This window comes from Akebia trifoliata, chromosome 15 (assembly GCF_017979445.1).
Source record: "Akebia trifoliata isolate Shusen 1 chromosome 15, ASM1797944v1, whole genome shotgun sequence".
NCBI classification, from domain to species: Eukaryota; Viridiplantae; Streptophyta; class Magnoliopsida; order Ranunculales; family Lardizabalaceae; genus Akebia; species Akebia trifoliata.
The window spans coordinates 9,653,196-9,668,752 of record NC_141389.1 but is presented as its reverse complement, the minus strand read 5'-3'; the positions used below and the strand labels follow the sequence as shown (position 1 = coordinate 9,668,752).

At 34.9% G+C, this 15,557-nt stretch overlaps 2 protein-coding genes across 26 annotated transcripts; one reads left to right on the top strand and one right to left on the bottom strand.

The window, feature by feature from the left end:
- The first annotated feature begins 311 nt into the window (after nt 1-311).
- LOC147384267 (70 kDa peptidyl-prolyl isomerase-like) lies at nt 312-8,326 on the top strand. 24 transcript variants are annotated; one of them, XM_086425232.1, is made up of 11 exons: nt 317-825; nt 1,040-1,109; nt 1,795-1,844; nt 1,976-2,062; nt 2,833-3,066; nt 4,836-4,992; nt 5,081-5,208; nt 5,561-5,681; nt 5,808-5,840; nt 6,072-6,759; nt 7,751-8,326. In XM_086425232.1, exon 10 carries the CDS (start codon nt 6,323-6,325, stop codon nt 6,752-6,754), a length of 432 nt encoding a protein of 143 aa, XP_086281358.1. In that variant the 5' UTR covers nt 317-825; nt 1,040-1,109; nt 1,795-1,844; nt 1,976-2,062; nt 2,833-3,066; nt 4,836-4,992; nt 5,081-5,208; nt 5,561-5,681; nt 5,808-5,840; nt 6,072-6,322; the 3' UTR covers nt 6,755-6,759; nt 7,751-8,326. The 24 variants fall into 24 exon arrangements, 23 of the variants coding, with proteins under 23 accessions (XP_086281381.1, XP_086281358.1, XP_086281367.1 ...); XM_086425241.1 differs by lacking the exon at nt 7,751-8,326 and having other exon boundaries at nt 317-489; nt 742-825; nt 6,072-7,307; XM_086425246.1 differs by lacking the exon at nt 7,751-8,326 and having other exon boundaries at nt 317-489; nt 742-825; nt 1,031-1,109; nt 6,072-7,307.
- A 1,034-nt stretch (nt 8,327-9,360) lies between these two features.
- Nucleotides 9,361-12,676, bottom strand: LOC147384266 (receptor kinase-like protein Xa21). Of its 2 annotated transcripts, none has more exons than XR_015172519.1 (2): nt 9,868-12,676; nt 9,361-9,771 (listed from the first exon to the last, which is right to left on the bottom strand). XR_015172519.1 is itself a non-coding variant. In XM_086425230.1 (2 exons), exons 1-2 carry the CDS (start codon nt 10,274-10,276, stop codon nt 9,380-9,382), a joined length of 801 nt encoding a protein of 266 aa, XP_086281356.1. In that variant the 5' UTR covers nt 10,277-12,537; the 3' UTR covers nt 9,365-9,379. The 2 variants fall into 2 exon arrangements, 1 of the variants encoding a protein (XP_086281356.1); XM_086425230.1 differs by having other exon boundaries at nt 9,365-9,771; nt 9,868-12,537.
- Nucleotides 12,677-15,557: the final 2,881 nt, after the last annotated feature.

Sequence of the window (15,557 nt, the reverse complement as noted above, 5' to 3'; positions counted from 1 at the left end):
AGAAAAGTTACATACGTCATCATCACTATTATTTTTGTACTTGACTGTTAATCAGAGGAAACACTGAGATCTGTACCTACTTTTCATCAAAAATCAATAAAATAATTTGCGATCATATTTCACGGATCTCGAGGTAGATCCGTAGAAATTTATTGTCGACAACTACATCATATTGTATTTTTTACGACGTCATGTCATAATTGCGCTAAAAACGACTGCTAAAAGCTGTCGTTAATTACAACAATTTTTAACTATCGTTTCTACATAATCACGGATAGTAATAAATAAAAGTTGGTGCCAATAGCCACTCTAACCCTTTCTTCGCCAATCTAAGAGAGAGAAAAACGACACTCTCTGTCTCTCATCCTCGCTTTATCGCTCTCTCGCACTCTCTCTCTCTCTCTCTCTCTCTCTCTCTTTCTCTTAAAAACTCTCGATCACACTCAAGCTCTCGCACACACTCTCCCTCCACTGCATTTCAGATCTAGGGTTTGTGAACTAGCTTCCATATTTGTCTCAAATCTACAAATCTTAATTAGATCTAGGGTTTGCGTGCGCGTGCGCACACACACACACACACACTTTCTCTCTCTCCACAGCTTCCCAGATCTAGAGTTCGCAGAGATCACAAGTCAAAAATGAAAAAAACTAAAAAATTAGGATTTATGTTCAGTCGATCTCTTTCAGATTTTCTCTCAGAAGCAAAAGGATTCAGTTCTCAAGGGTTTCGATATCTTTCAGGAGAAATCGGATTTCAACTCTTTAGGTTTCGATCTCTCTTAGATTGGAAGTTGGGTTTCTGTTAAGGTGTTCTCACTCTTCAAGGTATGATCGACTGTAAATTTTGATTTGAAGAGAATCGACTGTAAATCGATGATGATTTGTTGGTTTACTAGTGCGTCTTATGATTAAATCTATCTTCGATTCTTTCAGTGATTCATTTTGTATTATTTTGATGTTCTAATGGTGGATTCTATGAGGATTATGAGGGTTTGGATCTGAAATTGTGAGATTATTATGTTTTGTTGAGGTTTTGAAGGTATACGAGGTGGAAAGTTGGGTCTTTGATTAATTTTTATTGGGCAATGAACATCTTTTAGTGTTTTCAGGTATTTATTGATCTTTTTAAGCAATCAATTTGTTTTTGTTTTTTGTTTCTGTGAAATTGGTTTTCAAATGTTGGTAGATGGTCAGATTCTTGAGAATTCATAGCCATGTACATTGTAGATTGGACTTTTGTTATAGGTTTCATCAAAGTGTATAATCTACTTGGTTTCATGGATAAAAGAGAATAAAAAGAGTTGTTGGAGATAAAAATATATAATTTTTTCTTCCCTTGTTAGTCTTCTTTAATGGACACACGTGCACACACACACACATATTGATTTTATAATTGAAGGTATGGATTAAATGAAATCATTTTTAGAATAAGAAAGTTATTATCCTTGTTAATTGTTATTGTAAGTTTGGTTATTTTGAGTGAAAGCTCTTGGTTTGTTAGGAGATTAAGATATGATCCTCTTGACCGGAAAAAAAAAATCCAATTGATCACTTTTTGTTTCTTGAATTTTTTTTCTTTTTCTCTATTTGAGTTTAGGAGACTTGTGGTCCTTTATTGCAGTGCAAACTTGAATTGCTTTGTATTTTACTTAACACATAAAGCAAGCAAATGAGTGGTGGTTGATATGAGATTGATTCCCAAATAAGCAAATGTCATTGTTCACCCAATATTTGTATAGAGTATAAATGATGTTGATGCAGTTTTCAAAATTCAATTCACTATGTTTTATGTAGGTAATTGCCTTCTACTAGGAAGAACTATATATATTCTACCTGGAACTAAGGTAACTTGCCCCTCTCTCTCTCTCTCTCACATGTCCTTTTTTGTGTCTCCCATTTGATACAAGTTGTCCCAATGGACTTTGTGATGTGGGTTTCTGCAATCCCTGATCTCTTATATATTTCCTTTTACAAGTGGATTAGTCATAGGAAGCCAGCATCTTGACACTTTGATTAAGTTATTGCTCTACCAGTTTTGCAATGGACATGTCAACATGTCAAGGTAATTTCTCGATATTAATTTCGTGTTTTCAATGCTCTTTTCCTTAATTGAAGAAAATCCTTCAATGGTTCCTGATTTCTATTGGTTTATTAGTCTCTCTACATGTGGGTGCATTTTTTTTAGGCAGATTTACCAAAACATGCACAACTTTTCATTTATTTACCAAAACGGTTCGGAATTAATTTTTTTTACCAAAACGGTAAAAACAGTAAAATGTATTTTTTTTTATCGAAAATACCCTTTTTATTTTTTTGACTGAAATTACGAAAATAAAATTGATTTCGGCAAAAAAAAAATTGTAAATACATATGATTGTTGGATTACCGAAAGAGAGTGAATCTTTTTAGTTGGATTTTCATTTTTTTAAGGTTAAAATTATAAATACATATGTAAAACAAAAAAGGGTATTTTCGGTAAAAAAAATACATTTTACTATTTTTACCGTTTTGGTAAATAATTTCAAAAACTCTACCGTTTTGGTAAATTATTCTTTTTTTTAATAGATAAGATAAAGAAAAGAAATAGAACAAAGGGGAAGGTTGAGATGGCCCTCCTAAAAATCAAACAAAAAATAGAGCAACAACAACAACCACTAAGGCAAAGCAATGCTACAAATGACATCCCACATTTTTATGTAACTTCGTAGGAAATTCAATTACTAATGTTCTTCTAATTGTTGTATTTTAATCATAGTAATATGTTGTGCATGATATTTGAGTGATGGATTTTAATTAATATCTATTGCATGGTTTTATACTGGGTCCTATTAGAAATATAAGCAGGGAGACACATGTCTTGAGTTTTTGTGGAATGTAAATCAACATATCCCAAAGAAATGAGTTGAGGTTAATGGCAGGGGACAACCTGTTGGTGATGATCAGCTTCTACTTCACATTGTCAAGAACAACCTTCTAAAACCAATTGTTGAGGCTTTTGTTGCTATTGGCAATCGTTACAACCTGCTGAACTCTGCAGTCCTAGAACTTTTTGAGTATATCCGGAAGGTACCCATCTCTCTTACACCTTGAGGTATGAGATGACATTCTTCTTTTTGACAGGAAAGCATTTTAATTGGGCTCAACTTGTAAGAATTATTTTTATATTTGACACCATAATTGCAAGATTTGTAACTATTTTTGTCCCACCTCTGTTTAATTGTGATTTGGTTCACTTTTGGTACACTATAGAACAAAAAGTTGAACAATTGCTTATGAATATTTGGTTCACTTTTGGTATGCTATAGAACAAAAAGTTGAATAATTGCTAGCCATGGTTGTAACCATTAAAAAGACAATAAATTAAGAGAAAATTGATAGAAATGGTTTGGACACATTTTATTAAGGTTGATTGCAATTTCAGTTAGAAGCATCATACAGGACGGCTATAAAGTAGTGAGAAGAAGATTCACAATAACAAAGACGTGGCTTTGAACATATTTGAAGGGAGGAACATGATCAGTTTAGCTAAACAATTTACATAGCTTAATTATTGGGTGATAAAAAAAAATTGTTTTTTATTTTTATTTTTATAATGTATTTGGTTCAATGAGAAGGGTGAGCAAATGGACATTAATTATCTTTTAATAATGAAAAGCCTAAAAATATTGGGTTAGAAATTTTTATTGTTAAATGCAATGATGCTTTTCTTTAGTGGATTTGTAACTTTTCTTTGTAGTATTTTGATTCTTTCTTCTCCTTTTTTGGAGACCATACTATTTTGGATTTGTTTCTTGAGTTGCAATTTAGTAGTAATATTGTGAATTTGGACTTTTATAGTTCTGATGTTGATTTAGATCTCATAAACTTTGTGATTAAGACATTTGTCATGTAGGAAAAATCTATAAACGAAGCACCAACTATCAAGGCTTCGGGATCTCACTTCAAGCTCACCTGAATATTTCTTTGGTGACAATCGTTGTCTCCAAGACTTTATCTATCTCTAAATAGACAAATTAGGACAGAGAATCTCCATGTCTCTCTACACTTTAACTTTGGGGAATTAAAATTCTTACAAGATGAATTTCACATTTTCTTTACTGTATTTAGTTATAATTTTGATTCCATAAATCCTGATTTCATGATTGAGATCTTGTTATATATATATATAGTTATCTTGGCCTCATAGTTATACATAAACCTCTACTTGATTTATGGCTTAATTTCATTTTTTATTGGTGCTTGATCAAACATTAATATATTGTTAGGTTTGCCAAAATCTTTAGTTGATTTCCTCTATCATACTCTTTCACATAATATGGGGATGTCTACAAGATCAATGTGATTGCTGACTGAACTTGACAAGGTTCAAAATATTTGGAATGTTCTGTGATAGGACATTCTCTCACTCACTAAGAAATATTTGGAGAAATATCACACATTTTGCTCATTAATCAATTATAGTTGCTTTTGTCATGCTTTGTGATGTCATCTACACTATTGGGGTCTCTTCCATAAGAAGTCTAAATGCAATGCAAAGTTGTGAGAAAAAAAATGAAAAAGCTTGTTTCCTAGAATTGGTTCCTTCAAGTTACTATGAATTTAGTGGACTTGGAAAGTTACAGCAGTCTTGCACTGTGGAAACAAATCAAAAATCTAAACTGCTTTAATATTAAAACACTCAATAAAGTACAAGTCCTCCCCCACCCTTAAATTTCACTAAAAATGATCATAAAGGTGTAACAGATCCAATCAACAATGCCATAACTCATCAATGTTCCGTAGATTTTCTGCCATGTCATCATTGACCTAATTACTTTCTGCCACATGGCAATCAGAGTACGATTCTAACTTCAGTGAAGAAGAGAAGAAACAGGCAAAGGCATTAAAGGTAGCTTGCAACCTCAACAATGCCGCTTGCAAGCTGAAACTTAAGGACTACAAACAAGCGGAGAAGCTGTGCACAAAGATCATTGAGTTTGAATCCATTTCCTAGTAATTCCTTGTGAAGTGCCTTTCACGCAGTTTATCGGTTCTAATTGATGATTTTGTTGACATGTGGAATGCTATGGATATGCCCCAGGTATTAGAGAGTGAGGGCAGTAATGTGAAAGCACTTTACAGACGGGCTCAAGCACATATACAGCTGGCTGATTTGGATCTTGCTGAGATAGATATAAAGAAGGCTCTTGAAATTGATCCTGATAACAGGTACGTGCTTGTTGTCAAGTTTTGTGTTTAAATGTGCCAATAGAAGCTCTGTTCCTATATTGTTTTGAAAAGTGTGATGAGTTCTGAGGCAGGCTTCATGTCATCAAATCAGCTTTGACAAATCATGGACTCATGGTAATGCATGGTAATGTGCATTGGTTTGATTAATAATATTTATACACACTGAATGGATGGATGAAAATACTAATACAGTTGTAGGTAGAGAGTTGGATTCACAAACGTGATGCTATCTGCTGAGTGACATGGAGTTTTTATATTTCATCTTTACTTGTTGCATACTATCTCCCATGCTAATGCTATTGGGTTTACTGTGGTGAGTGGATTCATTCAGGGATGTGAAGCTGGAGTACAAGGTGTTGAAGGAGAAGATCAAGGAATACAACAAGAAGGACGCCAAGTTCTATGATAATATATTTGCCAAGATGAGCATGTTACAACAATTCGAGGCAAAGGTAATTTGAGTTGCTAAATCTTATTCAGTTAGATATTTAGATTTGGCATCATTGTTGTTGTCTAATTGTGTTATTCAAACCTCTCACATGGTCTATTTGTTGTTTTCTTTTGATCAAAATCTGCAGACATCAACAATCAAGGAGGCAGAGCCCATGTAGGTAGGGAGTGATGTTCGATGGATAATTATATGTATATGGGCTTACCATCTTCTCAACAACTTTCTTTTTCTTTTTTCTATCTTTTTCTATTTTGGTGAGTAAGCAGGACTTGAACCCCACTAACAGACCTCAAAGTTGCATTTCAATATGTCTACTGAACTATGAGTCAAAAGTGTCAAACACCTGTTTCTTTATTTATTACTCATTCTTTTTCATTTTTTATTTCCATAGAAGAAGTTTTTCAGTGCCTCATTCAAGGGTGGTGGTCAACAACAACAGCAACAGCAACAGCAACAACTACTTCAGCAACAACTACAACAGATGAAAGGTTTCAAGGATCTGAATCTGAATCTACTCCAATTCAAGGGCTTGAAGGGGATGGCCCTGGTGGTGGTGGTGGAAACAATAATAATGCAAATGTGGGGAAGAAGGGGGGAGGAGGTGGTGGTGGGAAGAATGATGTAGGTCATTTAATAAACAGCATGAATTATGGTGGGTTCAATAATGCTGGTGCCACTCATGGTATTAGTGGTCTTGGTAGTTTGGGTCAGATGGGTAATATTCCGGCAGTCCAACGTTTACCAGCGGCCACGGCAGCAGCAGGTGGTGCTGGTGGATACCTTTCCGGTGGTAACCCATATCAACAACAACAACAACAACAGTACTTGGCAGCCATGATGATGAATCAACAACATGCAAATGGGAATGAGAGATTCCATCCCATGTTGCATGCAAGGCCACCGCCACCAGTCGTCACCTACGTGCCTCCACCGCCTCACCTCGCTAATGACCCCTACACCCATTACTTCATCAATGAGTTTTATTATGTTAAAGAGTCTGTTTGCTCTGCTTTGTATGCAATCTTTCACAGATTGTTATCCTGCTCTGCCAGTGTAGATGTGGTGGATCATTGAGATTTGTGAGTTTTTTTTTTTTTTAATAACTGTTTTTTTTTCTTGCTTTATTTATTTTTGAGAGATGGGTCATGGGTCAAGGGTGATTGTTCTTCTGAGTCCCTTTTTTTTTTTTCTTCTTTTGAGAAGAGAGAGAAGAGGTGGGCTTTGTAGGGAAATGGGGGTCTTGTATAATTTCAGGTTTAGAGAGGATGTGGTTTAAAATACTTCAATCTTTTTCTTGGGTTGTTGGTTTGCTTTGTTGGGTATTAATAAGCTGAAAGATTTAGTTCTTTTTTAGCCTCAAATGAGGTTTAACAAACATAGATGGGGAGGATAAATGCAGGTTTCCTAGCGATCAGTTCAATTTTCTTAAAGATATATTCGTGGGCAATCCCTAAGAATGTCATTATAAGTAGTTAATTTCTTTTGTTAATATTGTAAATTATACAAGCCTCCCCACATTCTTAAAAAAATAGAATCACCTCCCTTGACCTATGATTAGGTTTGATCAAAATTATCATAGGTTTTCTATTTCCATTATTTATATATAGTCTCAAAACATTATGAGCCATGCCTACAATCAATTCATATTTCTTTGTTGCAGGTGTTACAGATTCTGGGTTGATTTCTTTGTTAAGTAATTTTTTTTTATTATAAATCCATAAAAACGACGGCTTAAGACTGTCATTTTTTACGACTATCTAAAACAGTCAATTTTTACAACTGTCTAAACAGCCGTTTTTTATGACGGTCTTAGGCTGTCTTTTTTTTGACGGTCTATAACCGTCGTTTTTTTCGACTTCTACAAGTAGTCGTATTCTAAACGCGACTCCTTTTTAAACGACGCCTCGGACGACTGTGATGGTAGTCATTTTGTTCAAAAACGATGGTCTTGGGCCGTCGTTTTATGGTGGTTATGACGTAGTGTTATTCTTAAATAACAATAATTACTTTGTTCTAAATAATTTAAAATATAATTTTGAGTCTGATAATCCTATTTTCTTTGCTTTGTAGAATCGAAACTCCTTAATTGTTTCAGATTCTGACACTTGTACCCTTAGAGATCTCAACCATTTAAATGTATGTGTGCATAGACTTGCACAGAGCACTCCTGCTCAAACAAATGAAGGTAGAATTCTTTGGTGGTTCAGAGTGGGCTCAAATAATTGGGCAGAATTTCGAGCGCTTTCAACAGAATTTAAGAGATACAATAGTTTGCTAATTGAAACATATTCTATGCTATTGGTAAATGCTTTACGTGGAGGAACGATTCCTTGGCGTTTGGAAATAGGACTTCATCAAATAAAACTGTTCTTTCTCTAATTACTTGGGAAGTGCAACATGCTTGGTGAGAGATGAATTTTACTATCAATGTGCTTGTAAATTTTTCCCTTTAATCTTCAGAGTCCTTTGGGTTTAATGATGTTAATAGCTTGCCAATCATTGTAAAAAAAAATGTTTCTAGGGTGATAGGTTGGATTTTCCTATTGTCAGAGTTGTAAATTAAGGGCAAGGCCCTGGTAATTCTTCTATTAATACATCATTTGCTCATTTAGTGGAAAAAAATAAAACTAGAAATTTAATCGACAATGGGAGAGTTGCTAAATTTTGGACTGATCCTTGGTTGTTGGATAAACAGCTGGTGGAAGTGTTTGGACAGAGAATGGTGTTTCAATTTGGAAGCAATTTAAACTCTTCAGCAGTTGAGGCTTTGCATTCAGATATTTTATCCCTTCAAAAAAGAAAAAAACGTGTACTGTGAAGATGGAGCAGCTTCGTTCTAAGATTCTACAGTTCTCTTTAGACTTCAAGTTCAATTTGGAACTTCTTCAGGTATGTTTATTTTTAAATCAGTCTAGGAGAAATCTCATGGCAGGTTGTCCTTCGTTGGATTGGCCTATGTTTATTTGGCGCAAATTTAGATATAACAAGTGTGCGTGTTGCGCATGGTTAACTTTGCAAAATAAACTTACGATTGGATAATCTGATGAAATCGCTCCTCGAGTTGTTTTATTTGGATTTTTGTTACTATATCTCTTGGTCAGAATGTGAATCTGTTGAACACTTATTTTTTAATTCTTCTTATTCTAGTTGGATTTGGAAATCGATTAGTTGCTCGGGGTTGGATTTGTAATGGAAGAGTTGGATAAGATTGGGATTTAATCTAAATCTCATGAAACTCTTGGTCCTTTGTTTTTAACCTTTGGTGTCTTCGACTGTTTGGCATATGAGGAAAAAACAAAATAGTGGGATTTTTGAGAAAAAATTTCTACAAAAAAGAGTGCTGGTGTTTCAAATCCTAGTAAAATATCACATGGAATTGTTTTTTTGAAAATCATTAATTGGGGGTAAAACTCAGCAAATCATGGAAGTTGCAGAAAGATTGGGAATTTCAATCAGCGAAAAATAAATTTCTAAAGTTCCATACAGATGAAACCCCCTTATTTGGATCTTGCTCGTATAAAGACAGGGAGTATGAAAAAGTAAAATGTCTTGATCTGATTAATTTTCTATTTTAGTAAGTAAAGGAAAGGCAATAGGAAGTACTACATACAAAAATGTACAATGACATGCCCAAATAGTTCTAAACAAGTACAAAATTAAAAAAAAAAAAAAAAAAGACAAGGAAAACTGAACCTAAATCTATGAGTGGATTATGCCTTCATGAAACATTTTCTTAATCATATGCAACTCAGTGAGAACATCTTTGATTTCCATTCGGTCACCCAATGACTCTGTAGAACATAGAACTCCAATTTTAAATATGGAAATCAAGCATTCTTGCATTTTATCTGTTGCATTGTATCTTTGAATTTCGAAATCATTGGTAACTTGATTATGATCTTCTGAAAGTAAACGTGGATCCACTACTTCCATCACTCGCCCAGTCAGTGCCATTTTTGAAAACTCATGAAGGCTTAGACCATCCCTAAAAATTTCATCCGTCGGCCTCTTTCCCGTGAACATCTCCAACACAAGTATTCCATAGCTGTATACATCTCCTTGCTTAGAGATCTCAGCACCCATGCCATACTCTGCAATTCACGCATTATTTAATCAATTTTTAAAAAATTAACATGTTATTGGACCAATTAAAATTACCAGATGAACTTAAAAAGATTGATAAATACCTGGAGGAATATACCCAACAGAACCTTGTATAAGTACTGGATTGGTTTCAATTTCGCTGCTCTGAGAAAGAATCTTTACCAAACCAAAGTCAGCCACGTGGGCTGTCATGTCATCATCAAGAAGAATATTGCTTGGCTTTAGATCACAATGAATAATTGGTGTTTGGCCATGATTATGAAGATAATCCAATGCAGAAGCAATGTCAATCGTTATGCTTAGTCTCTGATGAAAGTTCGAATGCCTCCTATTTTCACTTGGGTGCAACAAGTCTTCAAGACTCCCATTACTCATGAACTCAAAAACGAGAGCTTTGAAATCATTACCGCTAATGTCGACACTTGAGCATGCAGTTATGATCTTGAGTAAATTTCGATGTCGAACATTTCTTAAAGCTTTACACTCGTTCATAAAACTCCTTGAACCTCCTTGTACATTAAGGTTGAATACCTTCACTGCAATAAATTTTTCATCTGGATGAAGAACTCCTTTATACACAGAGCCAAAATTTCCAATTCCAATTAAGTTTGCTGAAGAAAATCCCTCTGTTGCTTTATGGAGTTCATTATAAGAAACTCTTTCATACCAATCACCCAAGAAATTATTGGAAAGAGATTTCGTTCTTGGCTTTCTCCTCCAATATAGAACAACAATAGATACACCCACAATTGTAAATAGAATTGCACCAATTGTTATCTTGAAAGCAAGAGATATTCGTCTTTGCTTAGATTTCTGAATGAGGCATGGAGGTAACTGAAGTTTTGGTACCCCCCCACAAAGTTTACTATTTCCAAAGAGAGTAAATGCGCTTATATTTTGAAAGACTCACTTTATTGGTACCTCACCCTCAAAATCATTTACGGACAGATTCAATTTTTCCAAGAAGGGAAGGTTGTCAAGATCTTTAGGAATTTTTCCAGATAAGTTATTTCGTGAAAGATCTACTTCTTGAATAGCCTTCAAAGCGCTAATAGATGAGGGAATGGGTCCTTGAAAGAAATTACCTTGCAAGTAAAGGTGTTCCATGCTCAAACAACTACCAAGTGTGCTAGGAATTTCTCCAGACATATTGTTCTCAGAAAGATTTAGCTCTGCAAGATTTTGCATGCTACCCACTTCCAAAGGTATTGACCCAGTAAATGAATTATAAGCTAAATTAAGGTAAATTAATTGTGAGGATGAACCAATGACCCATTTGGGAATAGTTCCAATAAGATTATTTTTAGAAAGTTCCAAAATCTGTAAAAATTTAGAATTCTCAAAATTTGGAATGATGTTTCCTACTAAGGAATTATGCGATAAATCAAGATAAGATATTTGAGTGATGTTGCCTAAGGAATTAGGAATATAACCTGAAAATATATTTGCACTTAAATCTAATTCTTGCAGCTTCTGAAGCTTCCCAATTTCCTTGGGAATACTGCCATAGAGAAAGTTAGCATGCATATCCAATTTAATTAAGTTAATGAGATTCCCAATTTCAGATGGAATGATTCCGAATATTTGGTTTTTTGCTAGATATAGTTTAGTGAGTTGGGTTGATAGATTGGCTATAGAGTTAGGTAGTTTACCTCCAAAATTATTGAGACTGAATTCCAAACCGTTTAGATTGGAGCAGTTGGTCAATGAATTGAGGAATTTCAAATCATCAACTTTTCCACTTCCAAGATGATTGGAATTTAAAACTAGATATTGAACAACCTTTAGGTTTCCAACCTCAAGAGGGACATTTCCAGAAAAATTGTTACCACCGATATCAAGTTTCTCGAGTCTTGAAGCATTGAACAATGATATAGGAATGGATCCGAAAAAAAGATTTCCTCCAATAAGAAATTTACGGATATTCGGAAGATTGAGGCCTATCTCAAGTGGAAGACTCCCAATTAGCTGGTTATTTGTTATAGAAATAATTTCTAAAGAAGAGATATTATAAAGACAGGGAGGAAACACACCAGACAAAATATTTGGACCAAGTGAAAGAAACTCTAGATTTTTTAGTTGGCAAAGGGAACTTGGAATACCTCCTTCTATACTATTAAATGCTAGAGAAAGAATGTTAATAGATGAAAGATTACCAAAGGAAGTTGGAATCAAACCGGTTAGATTGTTGTAAATAAGAGACAATCCAATGAGCTTGGATAGAGAGCCAAACTCAATGGGTATATTCCCAACAAACTTGTTTTTGCCTAAACGAAGGATTCTGAGGTCAGAGCAATGGGACACATTGATTGGTATTTTGCCAACAAAAGAATTATTGCTCATATTGAATTCTTGTAACCTGAACAAATGGCCAACTACTTGGGGTATTTCTCCTTGGAAGTTGTTGTTTTCAAGATTTATGGACCTTAGGAAAGAAAGGTTCCCAATATACGGACTTACGGACCCTACTAACCTTTGGGAATCGAGTTTCAATATTAACACCCTTTGATGTCGATGACTGCATGTAATACCTTGCCATTCACAAAAATGGAGAGAATCATTCCAAGAGGTCATAACTCCCTGAGGATCGTCAGATATAAGATCCTTGAACGCAATCAAGGCAAGTCGATCGGTTTCATTCCCTTTTAGGATGATGCCTGATCCTATTGGTAAACCAATGGGCAAGAAAATGATCGAATACAGAAAAAAGAAACTAAATGCACTTATCATCATTATTAAAAATGTAAGCTCTCTTGTGGGTTTGCAATTGCATGGTGACTTACATTTATAGACAAAAGAGTGAGTGCCTGGCTGAAAAATGCATACATTGGAAATAAGTGAGGAGTCGTGATAAATTAAGGTGCATTTGGTCAAGTGCCGTGAGGAGTCATGATAAATTAATGCGTTTTTGGCCCTGGCACTTGATGAACTTTGGCGTGGATACAAAGAGTAGGGATACAGAACAATGTGCCGTACCTAACAAAGGTCAGGTGGCACCCCATTTCATGCCACGTGGTATTTGTGGGACCCACTGACCGTATGGATATGTGGTCCATCCCTTGGTGAACCTATGTACCAAAAATCATAGTGTTTGATAACTTGTATCCACTGGATCTAATCTCTTGAAAAAGAGTTCCAATCCAACTATTCAAAATCATTCCTAAGACAATGCTAATATCAATGGATGCACATCACCAGTTCACTAAGGGATGGACCACATATCCATTTGGAACGTCGGTCCCACAAATATCACGTGGCATGAAATGGGATGCCACTTGACCTTTGTTAAGTATGACACACCGTTGTGGATCCTTACCCTTTGTATCAACATCAAAAGTGTGTCAAGTGCGTGTGCCAAAAGCACGTTAATTTATCACGACTCTTAAGTGAAAGGTAATTCTAGTGAAACCATGGTTATGACTTGACATCACTTTCTTATCTTATGACTTCACTTTAGTGTTCACCTGTTGGACAGTGATTCCTTATCTTATGACTTGACTTCACTTTTCACTTTCTTATCTCATGACTTGACTTTAGTGCTCACTTCTTGGACAGTGATTCCTTATCTTCTGACTTGACTTCACTTTTCGCTTTCTTATTTTATGACTTGACTTCAGTGCTCACCTCTTGGACGGTGGTTTCTTATCTTATGACTTGACTTTACTTTTTTATCTTATGACTTGACTTCAATGCTCATCTCTTGAACAATGCTTGTCGATAATAAATTTCAACAAATCTACCTCGAGATTCGTGAAATATGATCATAAATTATTTTATTGATTTTTTGATGAAAAAGGAAATACAGATCTTAGTGTTTCCTCTGATTAACAGTCAAGTACAAAAATATGATGGTGATGTATGTAGTTTTTCTTCTCTCCGGGCTTCACGCTTTATCGACTGAGAAAGTTGCTTGGGTGATGGCTTTGCTTTGTACCTGATCTTCTATAGAGGCTTTTATAGATTTGTTTCTCTCCGGGCTTCGCGCTTTATTGGTTGAAAAGGTTTCTTTGACTTCCAGAGAAGGGTTTTATGCTTGATCTTCTCTTTAATCGGAATCTAAGGGCCCGTGTGGATACAGGAGCCAGAAGTACTTAGAACATAAGTACTTTCGTAAGTACTTTTTGAAGTACTGTCTGGAGTATGTGGATAACTGTTGTGTGTTTGGATGCAGGTTTTGAAAAGTACTGTCAGAAGTACTTTTGATAGAGTTTTGTGTTTGGAAACTATTTTGGATTCTGTTAAAATGATCAAAATGTTATTATAAGTATCAGTTACTATTTTAAACATTATAACTCAAGAAATTATTCTTCAAAAGAAATAAAAGTTATTGTTTTTATCTATAAAAACTAATATAAACACCCAACAATTATAAATAAGTAGAAGATATTGTGAGCAAATATATACAACCACTAAAAATATGAAAAAGCTTTCACCACATCAATGGATAGTAAATTTATGTGTAATTGTTCACATCAATCTTGCAATGAGAAAATTTCAACCATGGTTGTAATGCTTGTGGATAAATCATTGAGTGAGCAATTAGGGGAGTTAGAAATCTAAATTCAGATGCTACACTAAAAGACTACCACCACATCAATGGATAATAATAAAATATTATTTAATTGCATTTTTGAAGATATGCTTATGAGGGGCATACTTATTCCAAATGCTACACCAAAAAAATGACCACCACATCAATGGATAGTAATATAATATTACTACAATTGCATTTTTGAGGGTATGCTTGTAATTTTCAAAATTTATGAGGGGTATACTTGTCCCAAATGTTATACCAAAAGGCTACTACCATATCAATGGATAGTAATATAATATTATTCCAATTGCCTTTTTGAGGGTAGGTTTGTAATTTTCAAAATTTATGAGGGGCATACTTGTCCCAATCCTGTCATTTTGACAATGCTTTGTGGCTTCGTGCAAGAGTAGTTTAGAGAAGTAGCACCATCGGTACTCCGTGAAAAAGCACTAAAATGACTCCACAGTAAAGCAGTTATTTCCAAGAGTTATTTATTCAAACACCTTTAAAGTGCTTCTGACTCCCCGCAAAAGTCAGAAGTACTTAGAAAAGTCAATCCACACAGGCACTAAATTTCTGAAGAACTTTTGCTTTATCTCTGGATGAGGGCTTGAGAGCTTCTTCTTTTCTAGAAGGAGAGCTTTTGTCTTCTGAGAGAAAGTGATCTAGATCCCCTTTCAATGAGAGAGGCTCTTGTATTTATAGACTTAAAGATAATTTAGTTTTTCAATTATACCCCAACTTAAAGAGGTTTAATTGATTTGTTTAAAAGGCTAAATTTGTCTAAATCCAATTTTAAGGATTTTGTGGATTATTATTGGGCCAGACTCATTTCTTTGGGTATAAGGCCCAATATTTATGTGGATCACTTGGTTTTGTTTAGATCATGGGTTTTATCTGTGAAAACCCAAAATCCAGGTTTGTAAGAGGCACGTTCCCATTTAATGAACTCAATTTGGAATTGAGACCCATTAATAAAATTAGGGATTTTTATTTATAAAATTTGTAAAGGCCTCCTCAAAAATTTTGTGCTTACAAATGCCCCCTCAAGGATGCATCGTCGAATGTGAGGTTGAGGACGAGATATCCTTGATTATGTCGGCTGACACGTGAAGGCTTCTAGTTTAGAGGGATTTGCCACGTGTCTTTGGATCCTTGTAGTAGAATGTCTTTCACTAAATGATGGGTGATCCTCGAGAACAATTTAACCCACATGAAGATGTGTCACTACGTCATAAT